The 19,313-nt window shown below is 38.9% G+C and overlaps 1 protein-coding gene across 3 annotated transcripts in view; it reads right to left on the bottom strand.

Moving 5' to 3' along the window:
• Positions 1-203: 203 nt before the first annotated feature.
• Positions 204-19,313, bottom strand: part of SYTL5 (synaptotagmin like 5) — a 227,986-nt gene continuing 208,876 nt past the window's right edge. For all 3 annotated transcript variants that reach the window (XM_019018837.4, XM_055375955.2, XM_063703298.1), the window contains 5 exons: positions 18,210-18,371; positions 8,574-8,682; positions 6,826-6,961; positions 3,507-3,715; positions 204-2,429 (listed from right to left, as the gene is read on the bottom strand). In XM_019018837.4, coding sequence (XP_018874382.2) covers positions 2,287-2,429; positions 3,507-3,715; positions 6,826-6,961; positions 8,574-8,682; positions 18,210-18,371 — 759 coding nt within the window. In that variant the 3' untranslated portion in view covers positions 204-2,286. The remainder of the gene's footprint in view (positions 2,430-3,506; positions 3,716-6,825; positions 6,962-8,573; positions 8,683-18,209; positions 18,372-19,313) is intronic.

Genomic DNA, 19,313 nt, shown 5'->3' with positions numbered 1-19,313 from the left:
CTACATGTGGCAAAGATCTGAACACATAAAGTTCATGCTCTTCTTGAGTTCAAGTTATAAATTTTAAAATTTATTATTTTTTCATATTTATTATTAATGAATAAATCCACTTCGTTGTGTCTATACCAGAGATGTTTCCAGACTTCACCATCACCACCCTCTTACCTCCCCTAAAAATGTAACTGAAGACAGAATGAGTCACATCAAGTCTGAAGACATTTTATTTTTCCTATGTGGGAAGCAATGATGATCTTACACTTTTTGTTTTCTGTTTTTAAGAAGGGCAGCACAAGGATATGTGCAGATTTTCTTTTCAGTACCTTGCTAAGCTACACTAGACTAATAACCATTTTCTAGAATCAGGTGACCTACTTCTGAATAAAATTGAAACTGGATTGCTTATTCCCTTACTAATAATAATACTAAATATATTCTTAAATCAGTTTTCAAAATTCAAGATGAAATCTAGAAATATGGAACAACTAGCAGGAATAAGCCCGAAGATGATTCTAGCTCCGTTACTACTAAAACCTAGTTTCTAAGCTTTCGAGGATTTTATATGAACTCGCATGAAAAAATGAGCTCAGAGGCTAGAATATGACTCCAGAACATACCTTGGTCGGGTATGTTCATGCTCAAGTAATCAGACTCTGCTCCAAATTTCTTGACATACGCCCTTTTATCCACCTTAATAAGCATAGCATTATGCCAAGGACTACATTGAAAAAAGAACACTGGCCTAAGATTGATAGCCTGGATTTAAGTCCAGATTTAGTCACAGCCTCTATATGGCCTTGGGCAAGTTATCTCAGCTCTCTGAAATTCACATTTGGAATCTGCAAAATGAGCAACTGGGCCTGAAGTTCCTTCTAGCTTTAACTTTCTTTGCATCTAAGTTTCGTAGCTCAAGCATCTGGAATTCCAGGTGAGAGAAGGTATGGTAGATTGAACTGTTGGCCCCAATTCTTCATCCCTTCCTGCATCCTCACTCTTGTCATGGCTTCACTGTGGGCAGTGCATATTTCCCTGCCTCTTCATCTTGGCCATCTGACTTCATTTGACCAATGAGATATCAGTAGACATGACACAACCAGGGGCTGAAAATGTACCCGAGCAGTGGAGCTCATCTTATTGCACTTCTGCCATCAAGATGCTCTGGCTATCCCTTTGGCTTAAAGAGGATGAGGCATAAGAAGCCCTAGAACCTCAGGCCTATAGCAGGAAGCAGAAGTGCCATAGCCAATCTTCATAACTATGAGAAAAAGGATGGTCATTTTAAGCCACTGACATTTGGTGTGTTTTTTCATTCAGCATTATTGTGACAATAGTTAACCACTGCAAAAGGAGATAAGAAAAACTCAGTGAAGGAGAAAACAAGGGGGAAGAGAGCAGATGGAGTCTTTGATTCTCTCCCATAACAGGGCAGAAGAGAAACAGAAGTAAAATAGCAGGTAGAGTACCTCCTTTTTCATTAAACTAGTCTCGTTAGTGAACACAATGTGAAAAGGTATATCAATTGACCATTATATCTCATTCCCTTTTAGTTAATGGCTTAGAACATTTTATAAAATAAATGTTTACAACAGAGCTCTCTTAGGTCATCAGTAGGGTGACCCTACATCCCAATTTTCCCAGGTCAATTCTAATCAACATCAATTGTTCTGATGTAGTTATTTAGCTCTCTTTGTTCTAAAAAGTAAACTGATTTAGATGATAAATTCTATAGTAATCATAGAAAGCCCTGTCAATCCATCTTGAAATACTACTTGGTTAATCCACAAGTTTGCTGCAATAACAGGACAATCCCCTTGCTCAAGCAACCATCTCCACCATGACTTCTTGAGATCATGTGGATTCCTAGGGTGAGTAAAAGTTGGCCAGTATCCTTTCTTCTGACTTTTCAAGTGATCTACCTTCTCAGTGGTCCTCTTTCTCTTCAAAAGATTTGAGGAAATCTAAAGTAACTTATAATTAGCAAATGGAGGCTTGTGCCATTTCTTTTATGGTATAAACCCTATAAGCCTTTGCACAGTTTGCTTGTTGACAGGACAGAGTAGTACACTTTCTATCATCCAATCAAGAAGGCCTTGATTGGATGGAAATATATGTTTTTTAGGCACTCAACAAGACCCTAAATGTTCATACTACTGACATCTCTCCCCTCATGTCCCAACACTGTCAGGTGAGAAATGGCAGGGAAGCAGAATCCCAGGTCTCAGTTTGCTAATGGTAGGAAAAGACAGCCAGATAGGCCCTGGTGGCCTCATTCTTGGAGAACTGGTCCCTTTAGAGCCTACATTTTCCCATGCTGGAACGAAGCATGAGTACACCCTCAAAGGGAGTTCCAGGGTTGTTGGCCATCTTCTGCCAAAGGCGCTGCTCTTCCCCCTGAGAGTCCATCCAATCCACGTTCTTCCCATGGCTCACACCTGAAGAAGCGAAACGGGAAAATTATATGTCACACATGAAATGTTTTGCTCTCCTGCAAGGTATCTATCAACTTCTGAGCAGGCCTTTTCACCAGAGTACCTTTTACTGGCTTGTTCTCACTTAGTATATATAGTGAGTGGTGTTAGAATTGAATCAATCAATCATTTGCAGCCTGCACTATTCTCTAGTGCCTAGGCCATATGAGGCAAATCGGGGTGGCCCTGGTGACTCACTTCCTCCCGACTTTAGCAGAGAGCTGGTTCATCTGGACTGTGCTAACATGACAGAAGAATAGGATGAATTTGGCTCTCTTTTTCTAACAAGGACACTTTTCTGACCTGGGGAGTTTTCCTTTCAGTGGTATAGATATTCTTGGCTCCCCTTAATCTATAAATAAGTAATTATCATAGTGATAGGACCTTCCTCAACAGAAATGTTTACCATGGTGTATGCTGATGGTCTCATCTATGTCTGGCTTAGGCTATGGGATAATGAGAGTTAGGGGAATGCACGTGCTCTACTACTGTAATCCCTCTTCCAATTCACCCTGTTACAGTTGTGGCACCAGTGGTGGGTTTCCTTGATCTGTTTTTAACAACATTGGTGTTATTTTTATGAAAAAATGATTTCCTTTCAATTCAACCAGTATGAATAATAGCTGCAAGTGCTGGACAGAACTGAGAAGATGATGAAGTAATGTTGGTCTTAAAAGTCGCTCTCCTCCCATCAGAAGCCTATGCTGTCTTGGTAATCATCTCCTGAGCAAAATATGAAGCAAGGCCCAAGAAAGTACTTAAAATTCACTTAGACTAAGGTGTAAATGCTAGTCTATGAAAGGATTGAATATAAATATTATATCTTCCAATCTTCTAGCCTAAGGATACAAAGTTACTGTAGTTATATTTGTATTTTAACAATGAATAGATCCTTAGCTAAAGGAATGAAGTATTTGTGGTAATTTCAGGATTTAGCTGAAACTATATATATATACATCCACTGCACATCACATCTGCAAGAATAGCGCCCCCACCTGGGCCTAGTCACAGACCATCCCTGTGGGTCCCCAAATCCCTCACCACTTCCAGAATTCAAACGAACTCCTCCCAGAAAGATGTTGCTGGAAAAGGCCTCCTTGTCCCAGATAGTAAGTTCTAGGCAAACATTCTTTATATCCTGGGGATGGATGCCACTGAACATGAATGTATGATTCCACTGAGGGTTAACACTCTTTTTTATTACCAGAGTTTTGTGCTTGGTGGCTTTGCTATCATCAGGGAGCAGGTAGCTGCATGAGAAAAAACAATCAAATCATCAATAAGACAGCAGACAGAAAATGTCAGCGTGTACACAAGTGTGATGTGTCTATTTGATTTTCCTTCCCAGGCTTCTATATGCTTAAATCTGGATTTATATAGTGAAATGACTTATTATTTCCTTCCAGTGGGACATTTGTAAAATGCCCTCACTCTCCTTTCTAATCCTATTTTGGTCCTTCCTTCCATCTTGAAAAGAAAATACCTCCTGTAATAGACACTATTGAATGCCTTGCTTCACATCTTTTTGGCCTCCTTGGAGCTGACTTGCAGCCAGGATGGGAAGTTCCTGATATACTTTCAGCTTCCCACCTCAAGTGCTTGTGTCTCTTGATACAAGGAATAAATTCCTCTAATTAAGGAATTTATCTGATATTGTGTTAGCTGGCTCAGCTTATGTGTAGGAAACTCTGGGATTACTTGGAATTTAATACCCCTGGGGCAACCTTTAACTGATGAGTTTGAGAAATTGGTGGATAATTTCCCCAGCTTCCCTGTCCCTCAAAGTGAAAATCCTAAGGTATATTCCACAGAGTTCCTCACTGCTTCCCCAGTGGAATCAAGCTCCAGTTGCCCACAGTGGTAACCTGCCCATTAACATATGTTTTAATCAACTTCTCTTTCTTCCTTGTCTCATTTTCTCCACTTCCTCACTGGTGCTTCCTGAAATCTCTTTTCAAATAAAACGCCTGTATCCTAGGTTTTCTCGACTATGGTCAAAACACTGTATGAGGCTCTAGATATGTGATAAAAATGGCTGTTTTCCCCCTTCAGGGAGCATACTTTAGAAAAGAAGACATATGTACAAATGGAATTAGTACATGGAACAAAAACGAAAAGTGCTACAAGCAAATGACTTTACAATAAAGAAGATACATTAAGTCACTTAAGATTTAATTTCATGTACCAAGCAAAGACTGCTTATTATCTCCTAATATCCATTCTCTCCTTATATTCCTCTAAAAAACTGTGTTTTTATTTGAGCACAGTGTTGCCCAGAATAAAGACTACATTTCCCAACCTCCCTTGCAGCTGGAATAGCCATGTGACTGAGTTCTGGCCAATGGGATATAAGAAGTAGTGCTTATAAAACTACTTCTTACATCTGGAAAGTGTCCTGTCAGCTGGAATTTGTATGGGATAGCTGAAACAGGAGCAGCTATCCTAACCCATTAGGTGGATACCATAACGAGATGGAAAAATCCTGGGTCCCTGATAATCATGATGCTTCCATACCTGCCCTGGGGACCTTACCTTCAGTCTTTGTTTACATGTAAGAGAAAAAAAAAACTTGTCTTGTTTAAGCCACTGTTCTTTTGGCTCACAGACCGACCTAATGTTAATGGATATATTTTATATTATTAAACTTTACAGAGGGTCTATTCTTGCTCCCTCACTGTCTTTTAAAAAAATCTCATGTCTTTTTAGAATCAGCCTAATATTTAAGTATTATTATAGACAGAATTTACCGGAAAGTTATTGGCTTTTGTTTTTCTTTCTAGAACAAAAATACTGTCTTTTATTATTTCTGCTTTATACATTTTCCACAAGATAAAGTGAATACTGCTCCAGAAGATGTCAAGTACCATTGCAAGGTCACAATCTGGCCACGGGTTGGGAGTCATCTCCTCATTCCAGCAGCAGAAGCTTAAACTGGATGGTAGGGCTAATGACACAAATTGTAACTGCAGTATCCAAAGAAAGCATTTCTTCTATGCTTAAATCTGCTGCAAGAAAGAGTGAAGGGAAGATGTGCCAGGATTCAGGCATACACACTCACCAATGGGGAGGCCCCAGAACTGCTTCTCCCCACTACTGGCTTTACCAAAGTTAGAACATGTGGCCAGGCACGGTGGCTCATGCCTGTAATTCCAGCACTTTGGGAGGCCGAGGCAGGCAGATCACTTGAGGTCAGGAGTTCAGGACCAGCCTGGCCAATGTGGTGAAACCCTGCCTCTACTAAAAATAAAAATAAAAATAGCTGGGCATGGTGGCACGTATCTGTAATCCCAGCTACTCAGGAGACTGAGATATGAGAATCACTTGAACCTGGGAAGCGGAGGTTGCAGTGAGCCGAGATGGCACCACTGCACTCCAGCCTGGGCAACAGAGTGAAACTCTGTCTCAAAACAAAAACAAAAAGAAAAACAAAAACAAACAACAACAACAAAGAACATGTGAGAGTGAGCTCAACCCCATTTCCTTGTAGGAAAAAATACACTTTTCCAATACAGCATGCGAAGAGGAAAAATATTGCCATCTGACTCAAAGAATGAACCTCATGGTCTGGCATCATGGGAATTTGTTTTACCTTATGTGCTTTACGGAGTTCCATGAGGGCAGGGATAATAAGTTATTTGTTTTTGAAAGCATAGCACCTGGTGCTTGGCACATGTGCATTTTGTGTTTGTTTGAATGACTGAAAAATAACCTTGCAGTCTTAGTTTCTCAATTTCCAAGAGAAAAATATCCAGTAGTCAGGAATCAAAAGGGATTTGATGTTTGAGTTGCCTAGAGTTAGGCAAAAGTATCTATTTTAAGGGCTGCATTCCCTCAAGAAGCTGCCCTTTGCTCCACAACTTGGGCACAAATGCCTAGCAGGTGGTCTTGGAGCCTCTGCAAAGCACTCGACAGTGAATAAGTCCAGCAAGGATGCTCCGACATCTCTACTTTTTACAATTTCCCCCAAGAGAGAAAAATATCAAGGATCTGATATTTTGGTGATTGTTGCATATTGCCAGTACAAAATGATAATAAAGAACAATATAAATACATTATACATAGAAAATCATACTTTTGTCCACTTTCGATAAATGAATCTTACAGAAAAAAGTTGACTGTCTTGAGAGTAAGAGTGATGGGAATTCATGAAATATGTTGGAAACAGAGTGACAGCTAGAATCAGCAGTTCCCTCAACACTTGTGTTATTTTAGATGTAAGAGGCAGCATGTAAGGGTAGTTCTCACCCATACACTTCTAGTAAACAGAACACGGAAGGCTCACAGCCACCAGTGGCTTGTGGATCACAGATCCTTTCATCTCCTATTAAGTATCATCCAAAAAGAGCTAAAACAAAGTTACCCCTTCACAAAGCTATCAGAAGTGCCTCCTGACTTCACTGCTGTCAAATTCTTTGCTTCTTTGATGAACACTTCTAGTATTCCTCCAGAGATTACAGGTGACTCCTTCTTCTTTCCCTTTTTAAAAGTCTTATTTCCTGTGTCAGCCACCAAAATGAGGGAATGGTGGAGAAAGAGAAAAAAAAATAGATAAATCATGAGTTCCATTTCAAAATTTACAAAGATCATCTACAAACATATATTTCATTTGCTGACTAAATTGGGCCTTTACATTATTGTATATTTTTATTCATTTAAACATTTTTGCCCCCATTGGATTCCTTCCAGATAGGTCTTTCATTTGTATTTGTTGAAACAAATGAAGAAATAAATTTAAAACTTTAAACACTCCCTTACGAAGCATATCTTTTCACAGGGTATAAAGGCATGGAATGCCTAAGAGTTTCCCGGAGCACCATTCCTGCTCTTAGTGAGAAATAACTATGATGAAGACAATATACATGCACCAAAACTCAAAAAGAGAAAATTCCATAACTCCCTTTGATATTTTAGTCTTACAAATAGTCAGTTTTAGTCAGAGCCAGCTCTAGAGGCTACAGCCCAAACACAGTTACGTTTTAGGGTGAGAGAAATCTCTTTTCCACCTCACTTTTCTTTTCTTATGAAATACATTCAACATGAATGATATAAACCAGTACCACAACCAGCACCTTTATTTAGTATTGTTTTAAGCACCTTACATATATGAACCTGTTTATTCTTCACAACAGCCCTTTGAAGTGAGGAAATGAGGTCAGGTGGTAGTGAGTTACTTGCACAGGGTCACACTGAAAAGAGTAATAGTGAATGGGAGGACAGAGGAGGCTGCCTGCAAGAATTGATGGTAAAAGAAGGGCAAGATAGTTTGGATGTTATCCTCACCCAAATCTCATGTTGAAATGTAATCCCCACTATTGGAGGTGGGACCTGGTGCGAGGTGATTGGATCATGGGGTGGATTTCTCATGAGTGGTTTTGCACCGTCCCCTTGGTGCTGTCCTCATGATAGTGAGTGAATTCCTGTGAGATCCGGTTGTTTAAAAGTATGTGGCACCTTCTCTCTTTCTCTTGTTCCTGCTCCTGTCATGTGAGACACCTGCTCCACCTTCACCTTCTGCCATAATTGAAAGCTTCCTGAGGCCTCCTCAGACACAGATGCCTGTTTTATGCTTCCTACATAGCCTGCAGAACCATGAGCAAATTAAACCTCTTTTCTTTATACATTACCTAGTCTTGGTATTTCTTATAGCAATGCAAAAACAGCTTAATACAAAGGGGAAGAGAGATTTATAAATTGACTCCATCTGATTTTTTCCTTTAAATCCTGTGTTCTAGATCAACTTCTTCCTCAAGACCCCCTGAATAGCTGTGAATGTCATAAATCCATGGAGCAGTTTCCTATACTTGCCTCCAGCAGCCTGCCTTCCCCCAACCCTGGGGGAAGATCCTATATCTTTGGGACATAAAACAAAACTGACCACCAAGGCTGGTTTCTAAGTATGAATCTTACAAGGATTCCTTGTAAGAGTCCTGCATTCTTCCATATATATGATATACACATCTCAACTCTCCCCAAAAGACAGTGACACCAAACCCTTTATGTTTTGTTTGTGTAATATGAAAGAAATATAATGCAACCAATCCCTGAGTCCTACTACCACACTTCTAGAAACAGAATGTCATTGATCAAAGTCATTGATTTTTACTCTACCTTGGAGTTGTTCTGGTGGAAGCATCAGGTTCTCTTCCGGGGGAATGTAACGTAAAACAACTGTCAGCTCTCCTTTGTATTGAAGGCCAATATCAGGAGCAAACTCCACCTGGCCAAGGAGAAACAAGTAAATTGAAAGAGTATAGATGATTGGCTTAGTACTGTAGTCCACATTTGAATGTGCAATATTTACTTAGTGGCATAAATGTGACAATCCATTCCCATTTCAACTCTGTTCACTCTCACTGGTTTAAGAGATGACTTAGGTAAGAGAAAAGAAAGGCTGGGAAACTCTATGAAGGCATTTGCATATAACTTTTAACATTTAAGTAAAAGGAATTTGAAAGAAGACATATGACTTATATTTGGCCAGTCAATAGATATTGAGCACCTGTGATGCATTGATGACTGGACCTATCACTGAGTTTACATATATAGTTTGGGATACGAAGAAGCAGGAATAAAAATGCCACTGAAAATACCTCCAGAAATTACTTGTCCCTGTCATCTTTGATGTCTTTTAAGCCTTTCCCAAGTGATCAAGAAGGGAAAAGTAGGCAATAATGCTTGATTCACATGGGGCTGCCAGCCATCAACTGTTAAAAGCAATGTTGGTAATTCATATAATCAAAATTCAACATGGAGAAAGTGGTTCACTCAAACATTGTTGGTGGGAATGTAAAATGGTGGAGTCACTCTGGAAAACAGTTTGTAAGACTGTAAGACTAAACATGCAACTACCATCCAACCAGAAATTGCACTCTTGGTCATTTATCCCAGAGAAATGAAAACATTATATCCACACAAAACTTGTATAGGAATATTTGTATCAGCTTTATTTGTAATAGTAAAAACTGGAAACCACATGGATTTCCTTCAACAGGTGAATGGTTAAACAAACTGTGGTACATTCATACCATGGAATACTATCCATTAATAAAAATGGAATAGACTATTGATAAATGCAACAAGTTGAATCTCTAGAGAATTATACTGAGTGAAAAAAGCCAGTCTTAAAATGACATATACTTTATGATTTCATTTATGTAACATTCTTGAAATGACAAAATTATAGAGATGGAGAACAGATTAGTGATTGCTAGAAGTTAGGGATGTGAGTAGTGGGAGGGAGTTAGATGTGGTTATAAAAGGTCAACCTGAGGGACATGTGGTATTAGAACTGTTCTGTACCTTGACTGTGGTAGTAGATACACAAACCTATAAAGGTGATAAAATTGCATAGGATGAAATATACACACACATGTGCACACACACACACACAAATGAGTACCAAACTGGGAATTCTGAATAAAATTGGTGGATCATATCAATGGCAATATCTTGGTTGTGGCTGGGTGTAGTGGCTCACGCCTGTAATCCCAGCATTTTGGGAGGCCTAGGTGGGAGGATTGCTTGAGCCCAGGAGTTTGAGACCAGCCTGGGCAACACAGTGAGACCCCATCTCTCAACATATATATGTATATGCGTACATATATATATATATATATATATATATATATATTAGCTGGGCATGGTGGCATGCACCTGTAGTCCCAGCTACTCGGGAGGCTGAGGTGGGAGGATAGCTTGAGCCCAGAAATTTGAGATTATAATGAGCTATGATTGTGCCACAGTACTCCAGCCTGGATGACAGAGTGAGGCCCTGCCTCTAAAAAAAATAAGCAAAACCTGGTTTGATATTATAGTACATCTTTGCTATAGGTTACCATTGGGGAAAATCAAGTATTGGGTACATAGGATCTCTTCATATTATTTCTTGTAACTGCATGTAGATTTATAATCATCTCAAAATATAAAGTTCAAATTAAAGAAAGTCAATGTGCACGTGCACCCAGAACCTCTGTTCTATAGGTCTCCCACTTGCCATTGAGTCAGCTGAACTTTGAGTTCTTTCACAGGTAGAGCAGGAAAGGCAGTATACTTTGTCAGGCTTTTCCTTTAGGGATCTGACTTCTGAGTCAAAAGCAGAGAACTGCTCTCTCAGAGAGGGCAGAATGAGAGTTCCGAAACCTAGCTCATTCATAGCCAAGCCAGAGACTGTTCAAGACTTGGCATAAATAAGCAAATAAACAGTAAAAAAAAATTTAAAATACTGAGACTATTACAAAGAAAAGGAATCCTTGCCTGACTTTCCCTTTTCTTTCCTGCTGGTGGTAGTAAAACTTACTAGTAAGGGTGGGAAAAATGCTTGAAATATTTTATTCAACCTTCTTACCTGGGGCAAAAATGAGATTATATGGTAAAATAGACTATCCATCTAATGTTTAATCTGATTATTTTAGATCAGGTTCCTTGTAACTGGACTCTTCTTTTTGTTTTGACAATCTCAGTAAATTTTAGTTTAGGTGACTATCATAAGTAGAAAATTATAATGGATGTTATGACAGATTAAAGATGGTTACCACTTTTTTGGTACTGTCATCAATGAGAGATGGGGTATTTGTGACCTCTCTTTGGGTCTGTGTGGGCTCTGTGATTGATTTGACTAGTATTATAGAATATGGCAGAAGTGACAATGTGCCAGTTTTGGGGTCCAGGTCTTAAGATTGACAGCTTCTACTTTCTTTCTTGGAATGGATATTTCTGAATGCTTCCTCTGGGAACTCGTACTAAGAGAGGCTCAAGCCACAGAGAGAAGCCACATGTAGGTGCTCCAGCTGGCAGGCTTAGCTGAGTTTCCAGCCAGCAGTCAACATCATGTGTAAGACATGGAAGTGAGCCAACTCGAACAATCAATGCAGTTGAGCTTTCAGATGACATCAGCCTCAGTCAACCATCTGGCTGCAGTGGCGCCAGAAACCCTAAGTGAGAACTACCTAGATGAGTCTAGTCGACCCACAGAATCATGAGAGAGAATAAATTCTTGCTGTAAGCCCCGAAGGTTTAAGGTAGTTTGGCATACAGCAATAGTTAACCAGAGCAGGCTGTGTTTGCTTTTTGAGTGAGATCTTCAGGTATGAAAATACGCCAGTAGGAAAAAGTGATATGTGTAGGAATCACATACTAATATATAGTGTGCTACCAGAGATCAAAAACATGCATTATTGGGACTTACCAATGTTCCATTGGTTTTTAGCTTAAAATATACTGTAGACCCCGTATAAAGATAGACTTCAAGTCTTATGAAAGGAAAACACAATAATGATGAAGCTTGTAGCATTATAATCACATATAAAAAATTAAAGCAGGGGAGTCATATTGCAGCCTGCACATGTCTAATGTCTTAGGGTATTTTTGATACTTATATTTTGCCAGGAAATTCCTAGGCAACACCCTCTCCTGGCATATCACCATTGTCATTATCCAACCCACTATTACTCAGAAAAAGTTAGCAGAATCCAATCATATTCAATTCAACTCTACCAACACATATGGAATGCTTACATTTTTATAAGGCATTTTGCTAAGTGCTGTGGGGACACAAAAGACAGACCCTGCTTTCAATGAGTTTTCAGTCTATCTAGTAGACATATTTGCAGTAGCAGGATCTATTAATTCACACTTAGTTAACTGCTGACTCATCAGTTTAATCAGTGTTCTTCATCCCTCGTGAATAGCAGAATCCTTTCTGCAAAGAACATGCATCTGCTCCCATCAGTTCAATTGTATGCACACTGAGAGTCAGCTGCGTTAGTTAGTCCCCTAAGCTCTTTAAGCCAGGCATATTTGTGATTTTAATTATATAGTTTAAAGTCACATAAACTGATGAGTGCAAAAAGACAGCTGCTACTATAACAATTCAGTTGAATAGAAGAACTAAAGATTTGAAAACAAAGTTGCTATTGGATTATATGTGGGCTTGAATCTATAAAAGGTTAGAAAAAATCATACATTTTTGAGAAGAATTTGCATTTTGTTTACTTTGAAAGTATTCTTATGTTCTTGTTTCATTTGAGAAAAACTCAAATTAGAATCTGCTGATGATGATGCATTAGGAGGAGAATTTATGCAAGGAATATATGGCAGAATTTTACTTACTGAACGAAATTCAAAGAAAATTAATTGCCTCTATATCAGAAGACTTGCAAATGAATGTACATTTATTTGGTTTAAGTTAAAAATAAATGTTTAAGAAATGCATTGGGAAACTATAGTAATCAAAACAGCATGGTACTGGCATAAGAACAGATACATAACACAAATGGAACAGAATAGAGAGTCCAGAAATAAATTTATGGTCAATTGCTTTTCAACAAAGGTGCCAAAAATACACAATGGGGAAAGGACAGTCTCTTTAATAAACAGTATTGGGACAACTGAATATCCACATGCAGAAGAATGAAATTAGACCCTTGTCTCACACCATATAGAAAAATCAACTCAAAGTGGATTAAAGACTTAAGCATGAGACCCGAAACTGTAAAACTACTAGGAAAAACATAGGGGAAAAGCGCCACAACATAGGTCTGGGAAATTTTTTTTTTGAATATGACCCTAAAAGCACAGGAAACAAAATCAAAAATAGGCAAATAGGACTGCCTCAAACTGAACTTCTGCAAAGAAAACAATCGACAGAGTGAAGAGACAATCTGCAGAATGAGAGAAAATAGTTGCAAATCATACATCTGATATAGTTTAAGTTAAATAATTTAATATCGAAGATACATGATGAACTCAAGCAATTCAATAGTAAGAAAACAAATAATCCAATTAAATAATGGGGAAAGGATCTTAATAGACATCTCTCAAAAGAAGGCATACAAATGGCCAAAAGTGTGTGACAAAATGCTCAACATCGCTAATCACCAGGGAAATGCAAATTAAAATCGCAATGAGCTATTACCTCATACCTGTTAGAATGGCTAATATCAAAAAGACTAAATATAGTAAGTGTTATAGAACTACCATATTTATGACCTAGCAATCCCACTACAAGATATATAGCCAAAGGAACTGAAATAAGTATCTTAAAGAGATCTCTACACTCCCATGTTCATTGCAGCATGATTCACAATAGCCAACATATAGAAACAACCTAATTGTCCATCAATGGATGAAGTGATAAAGAAAATATGGTATATATACACAATGGAATACTATGCAGCCTTAAAAAATAAAATCTTGTCATTTGCATTTGCAACAACATGGATAAATCTGGAGGACATTATGTTAATTAAAATAAGCCAGGCACAGAAAGATGAACACTGCATGACCTCACTTATATCTAAAATAGATATAAATCTAAAATAGTGGAATCTAAAATAGTTGAATTAATAGAAGCAGAGAGTAGAGTGGTGGTTATCAGGGGCTGGGGGTGGGGAGAACTGGGGGAGATACTGGCCTAACAAAATAAAATGTCAGCTAGATAAGAGGAATAAATTTGAGGAATCTATTTTACAACATGGTGACCATAGTTATTAATAATAACAATGTTTTGTACTCTTGAAAATTGCTAAGAGAGTAAATTTTATGTGTTCTGACCACAAAAAAGTATGTTATGTGAAGTAATATATATGTTAACTAGATTGATGTAGCCATTCCATAATATATACATATTTAGAAACCATATTTTACATGATAAATATATACAATTTTTATGTGTCAATTCAAAATAATTAAAAATAAAAGAAATACATTGTGTGTGTTTGTATGTGGGTGATTTCTGTGACTTTGTCTATTAACTGACCTACTACTGGTTGTAATTTCTGGGGCAAGAGGGTTTCTACTATACAGAAAGTTCAATGTAAGATAAATGGTGACAGTTATTCCAACACAAGTAAAAAGAAACTACTATGGGAAGAGAGAGATTAATCCAGATCGGGATAAAGAGGTGGCTCTTACCTGGTCCTTAAAGGATGGGAGACATGATGACAGATGAAGATGGATTGGGAAGGTTAGTCCAGGTTGAGAAAACAGCATGAGTAAAATATGATGGGGGTTGTGTAGAATATGTTTAGGGACTGACGGAAAGTCAAATGTGATCAGGGGAGTGTGTACAGGGAGGTAGTAGCAAGGAGGATGGAAATAAGGTGTCAACTCAGGGTTTCCCAGAAGATGCTAAGGCACTTATTTAAGTTATAGTATTTTATTAGGAAGGGTACTGGGGAAGGGGGACCGAAAGTGAAGGAGGCTTAAGGATGTGATTTCAGGCAAAGTTCCATGGAGAGTAACTGTTGTTAAGTCCCATAGGGGTACTCTGGAGATGTGACAGATCACACTTCAGAGCTGTTCCAATCAGAGGCAAGAACGTGGGAGTATTGACGTTCCTTAATCCACGAGTCATTGATCAAGGCTCTGCTCACCCCCAGGAGACTTAAATACCCAGGCTATGTTGGCTTTTCTGGCCTGCAAACCAAGCCCTCTCTAGCAGCCCGAAGGCTCCCCTCCTACAATGATTGGCAGGGGTTGGCTGGTGGGAGTGAAAGAAATGGGGAGCCCTGTTTGCAAGAAAATGGGGATGGGTAGAGAACTAACATCTTTGGCTGCTACAGTAGGCTGGGCCATTCAACAGAACACTGAGTGCCAGGGTGAGGATTAGTATTTATTCAAACCGTATCCAAAAGTAGTAGGGAACCACCGAGACTATCTGAGCATGGATGTGAAATAAGCAGATGACACCCACCACCTCCTGCTTTCTGAAAAAAAGAGAGGTCCACTTTCCATCGGAGTGAGAAAGAGACTCCCAGTGCATTTACAGGTGTAACACAGAGTAAGGAATTACAGACAAAAGTCTGCCAAAAAAAGAGAGAGCCTTTAATCTAGGTATAATTGCAAAGGAACATAAATTTACTCTCTACCTGAAGGCAGAATAAGAGAACGTTTCCTTGGAAAACCACGTAAGCTTGCAGTTGATTTTCAGATGTCCTTGTTTTTATAATAGTACACTCTGGGAAGGCATGAAAGGCAATTCATACTGATAAAACCTTGTCTAACTACCTGACATGCCTTTCAGAAGACTTTACAGCTAATAAATAATCCCATGCCATGAAGTAAAATGGAAGTTATACTGTGAAACTACAGTATGTTTGGCATCTTGAGTTCTTTCTCTGCACCAGCCTCCTCACTGGCTTAGCACTGTAGGATCTAACCCATACAAAGATAAATATTGAGGAACCTTCACTAACAGAGTCAATAAGCAATAAGGCACCATGCCATTCTGGCACTCCTAGTGCAGAAGTATGTCAGTATTTCTAAATTATTAAGGATTATTAATTCTGATCCCCTATTACTAGGGAAATCAGTATGTGTAACTCATGTTTCACCTTCTCGACTGCATAATCTATGAGAAACGTCAAGTCTCCAAGGCTGCTCATACTACATCTGCAGCTGCTGGAGTAACAATTGCATTGAAATGACCGAGGCAGGAAACTGAAACTGAAGTGCCACTTCACATAGCTGGCTGATAATCAACACACAGAGCCCAGCTCAGCCTGGGGATGAGCCACTAATGAAGCACAAGGCAGCATATAGAGCATGATAGAGCATGCCTTTGTGCCTGTCCTCCCCATTTATGGAAGACATGATATATAAGCACGTTTGTGTCTTCAGCTTTTCTTCTATATAGAACAGAGGAAGCTGGGCAGAGGAAGATGGCAGAGATTAGAGACACTAACTTCTGTTGGGTTCTTCAGAAATAGACTCTAAGGTGAAGATTCTTATGAAGTGATTTACTAAGGAAGTTCTCTCAGAGAGACCAGTAAAGAGGTATGGGAAGCAAGTCTATAGGGACAAGTCTAATCTTGGGCAATTCCATGGAAGATAGCTTCCACCTGATGTGGTAGTATATGTAACACTTTGGAGTTTTTCCCACCTTCAGTAAGGAAGTGGGCCTTCATACTCCCTCACCTATCAGTTATTGATGAAGGGTTGTCTTGTGGCAGCGGGTATAAAAATTCCCAGGACTTCTGGCTCTCTGCTTACGTAGGCAAAAAGCTACAGTAGCCCGAGGGAAGTCTTCTAAAGAGAGTCTCAGGTGGAGGCTGTTGTGGCAAATCTCCTAACAGACATGGTTAGGAACCTAAGGGTATCTGGCAGAGGACCCATGGTATTCCACAGTGAATGCAATCAGAACTTTTCTACCTTCAGTAGACTCAGAAAGACTTAGAGATGCTTCCCTCTTATGATAGACTGTGAACCACTCATTGACAATGTGGAAGTGATTACTGTGGAAAATGTTGATTTCTAAGCACAAAGGATGCCTAGGAGAGGTCTAGGGGAGCTTAGATATCATTCCAGCAAAGTCCTTCAACTATTTCCAGGAAATTGACTGGAAGGATGCTATTGTTCCCTTCTTCAGAACCAGGGTATATTCTGATTTTCTTAAGCCAGCTAATGCATCTCACCTCCCTGGCCACAGTCAATAGCTTAGAATAGGCAAATGACAGAATTATAATTAGGAGAACCAGGCCCAATGCACTGATTTGGCTGTTGGAGGAGGAGGAACTCTCTTCTCTTCTCAACAGTGTGGTGCAAAGATGAAAGGCTTGCAGCCACTGTAGTCATTAGAGGCATGCTTGGAGCTAGTCAGGGAGGGCAACACTGCATGGAACCTGAAAATGAAGCCAATGAAGATAAGAAGAGAGACCAAGAAATTCCAAGACTTTGATAAGATTCGAACATCTGGATCAAGCCATGCCTAATCACTGCTGGCCAATAATCTCCCTCTATTTTTTGAGCAGTATTAGCTGGAGTTTCTGTCTGTTGCAATACAAGGACTCCCAAGTAACATGTATACTATCTAACACTTATTGAGAGCTTACAATGTTCCCAATAAAATGCTGACGGCCATGCATAGCATGTTTATTCAAGCTTCACCGCAGACCTATAAGCTACATCCAACGATTATATTATAACTGAGGACACTAAGGAATAAAAAGTTAAATAATTTGCCCAAGGTCACATGGGCAGTCATGAAGCCAGGACAGAACCAAGTAAGTTTGATTTGAGTCCACTGTCTTCATCATAATGTGCTTTTGCCTTTCTGTATATAAACAATAATCTTTGGCTGCATAAATGTGACCTTTACTCACCTCCATTTTGGCTTAAAAAGTACTGTAAATGCATAGAGACTCCAGTCACTTAAAGTGAATCCAAGGTACCGTTGGTCTAGATTAGAACATGCTCTACGGTATTGGCATTTAATTATCAGCTCTAAGATTTTTTTTCTGAATGTAACTCAAGGCCTGGGTCATGAATCCCAAAAGTAGGAAAGTAAGAAAATAAGATACTTTAGCTACTGGTTATTCCCTCATATAAGCAAAGGCAAGATCACTCCTGTTTGTGGTATGAATTGTGGAGAATGAGAAATAAAGGTAATGTTTGGAGATTGTTCATGCTGTATGAATTTGGTTTCGCCTATGTGAAAATGAAGACTCTCTAATAAGATCATATAATGTGTTGCTTTCAGTTATCCAATGAGACTGTCAAATAATAAAAATTTTTAGCAAAAAAAATGATTATGTAGCTTTCATTATACAGATGATCTATATTGACAAAGAATTTCCAAAACGGTGGATTTACAACATTTTTATAATATTATTCCAAAATTTGCTGCACTAATTTTTTGCAGATTATCACTTGAAATTTGAAAGTCTTCAAGTTCTTTAGGTCTGTGACATCAATTTCGCTCATAACTTGTCTCATTGCATAACTGACTAATCTGAGAGCATTTCCTACCTTGGGTTGAAGCACAAACCACTCGTCAGTTGGATTTTCAAAGTTCCATGAGTCAAAAGGAATCTCTACTTCCCCGAGGAAGCTATTACGTCCAAATCGATCATAGTGCCAGACTGAGAGCTGCAGAGTTCTTGTTTCCAGCTGGGTATGGCTGATGGTGTACTGCGAATGAGATTTACAACATTACACTCCACAAGGAGGGCTCTATCCAATTCCAGGAGAGGTCGAAATTTACTTCCAACATCTTTCAGATCATATGCATCAGTAATATGAACAAAACAAACACAAAGAAAACTCTTTGTTTTTCTTTGTTTCTGCTACAATTGAAGTTCTATGACATAAACTCATTTTGTGCCAGACTTTGCACTGAAAGATATATACACAAATTATTTGAGGTAGAGATAAACTCCAGATACTGAATAAAAAGTGTTAGGTGATGAAGCTTATCCTCTTTCCAGTTTTATTGGTTTTTCATTTTCCTTAATTATTTTTTCATACCTACTTTGTAAGCTCAAGGTTTAATATATAAATTCTCCACCTTCTCTCTTATTTTATTCATAATGAGAATCCCCAAATCCAGAAAAGGATTGACAATGAGAAACTCGCAAACACCAAATTTTATAAAGTCCAGCCTCAGTGCAGAGGTGAAAAGGTGTACATGTATATTAAACAGAAAGAAGATATTGCTGGGCTAGCATTTTTTTTTTTGTAACAACATCATCCAGGGCCACATGCTCACACACCCTCCAACCTTCTGCTTGTTCTATGCAACCACCATCTGGGACACACTTCACACTGACTGATTCCTGGTCTTGGATTAGTGCCTATTCTTGTCCTTGCTGTTACTGTTATAATTAACCTTGGCTCCCTGCTTCCTAAATTTACCCTCTCACTGTGTTTGGGCTCATCTTTCCTATCCTGTTATGGCCATTGAATTTACCCTCTACCTGTATTTATTCATTTTTCAGTTTGTTCTGTCTTAATATTAGTTCCTGCTTCCACACATGCTCCCACTGACACATGCAGGCTTGTGGCTTTCTGCCTTTACCAATTTCCTCCTAAAGTGGACTCTGACACCATCACTCTGGGGCACAGGCCCATAAA

Source organism: Gorilla gorilla, chromosome X, assembly GCF_029281585.2.
Source record: "Gorilla gorilla gorilla isolate KB3781 chromosome X, NHGRI_mGorGor1-v2.1_pri, whole genome shotgun sequence".
Classification (NCBI taxonomy): Eukaryota; Metazoa; Chordata; class Mammalia; order Primates; family Hominidae; genus Gorilla; species Gorilla gorilla.
This window is presented reverse-complemented; position numbering and strand designations above follow the sequence as displayed.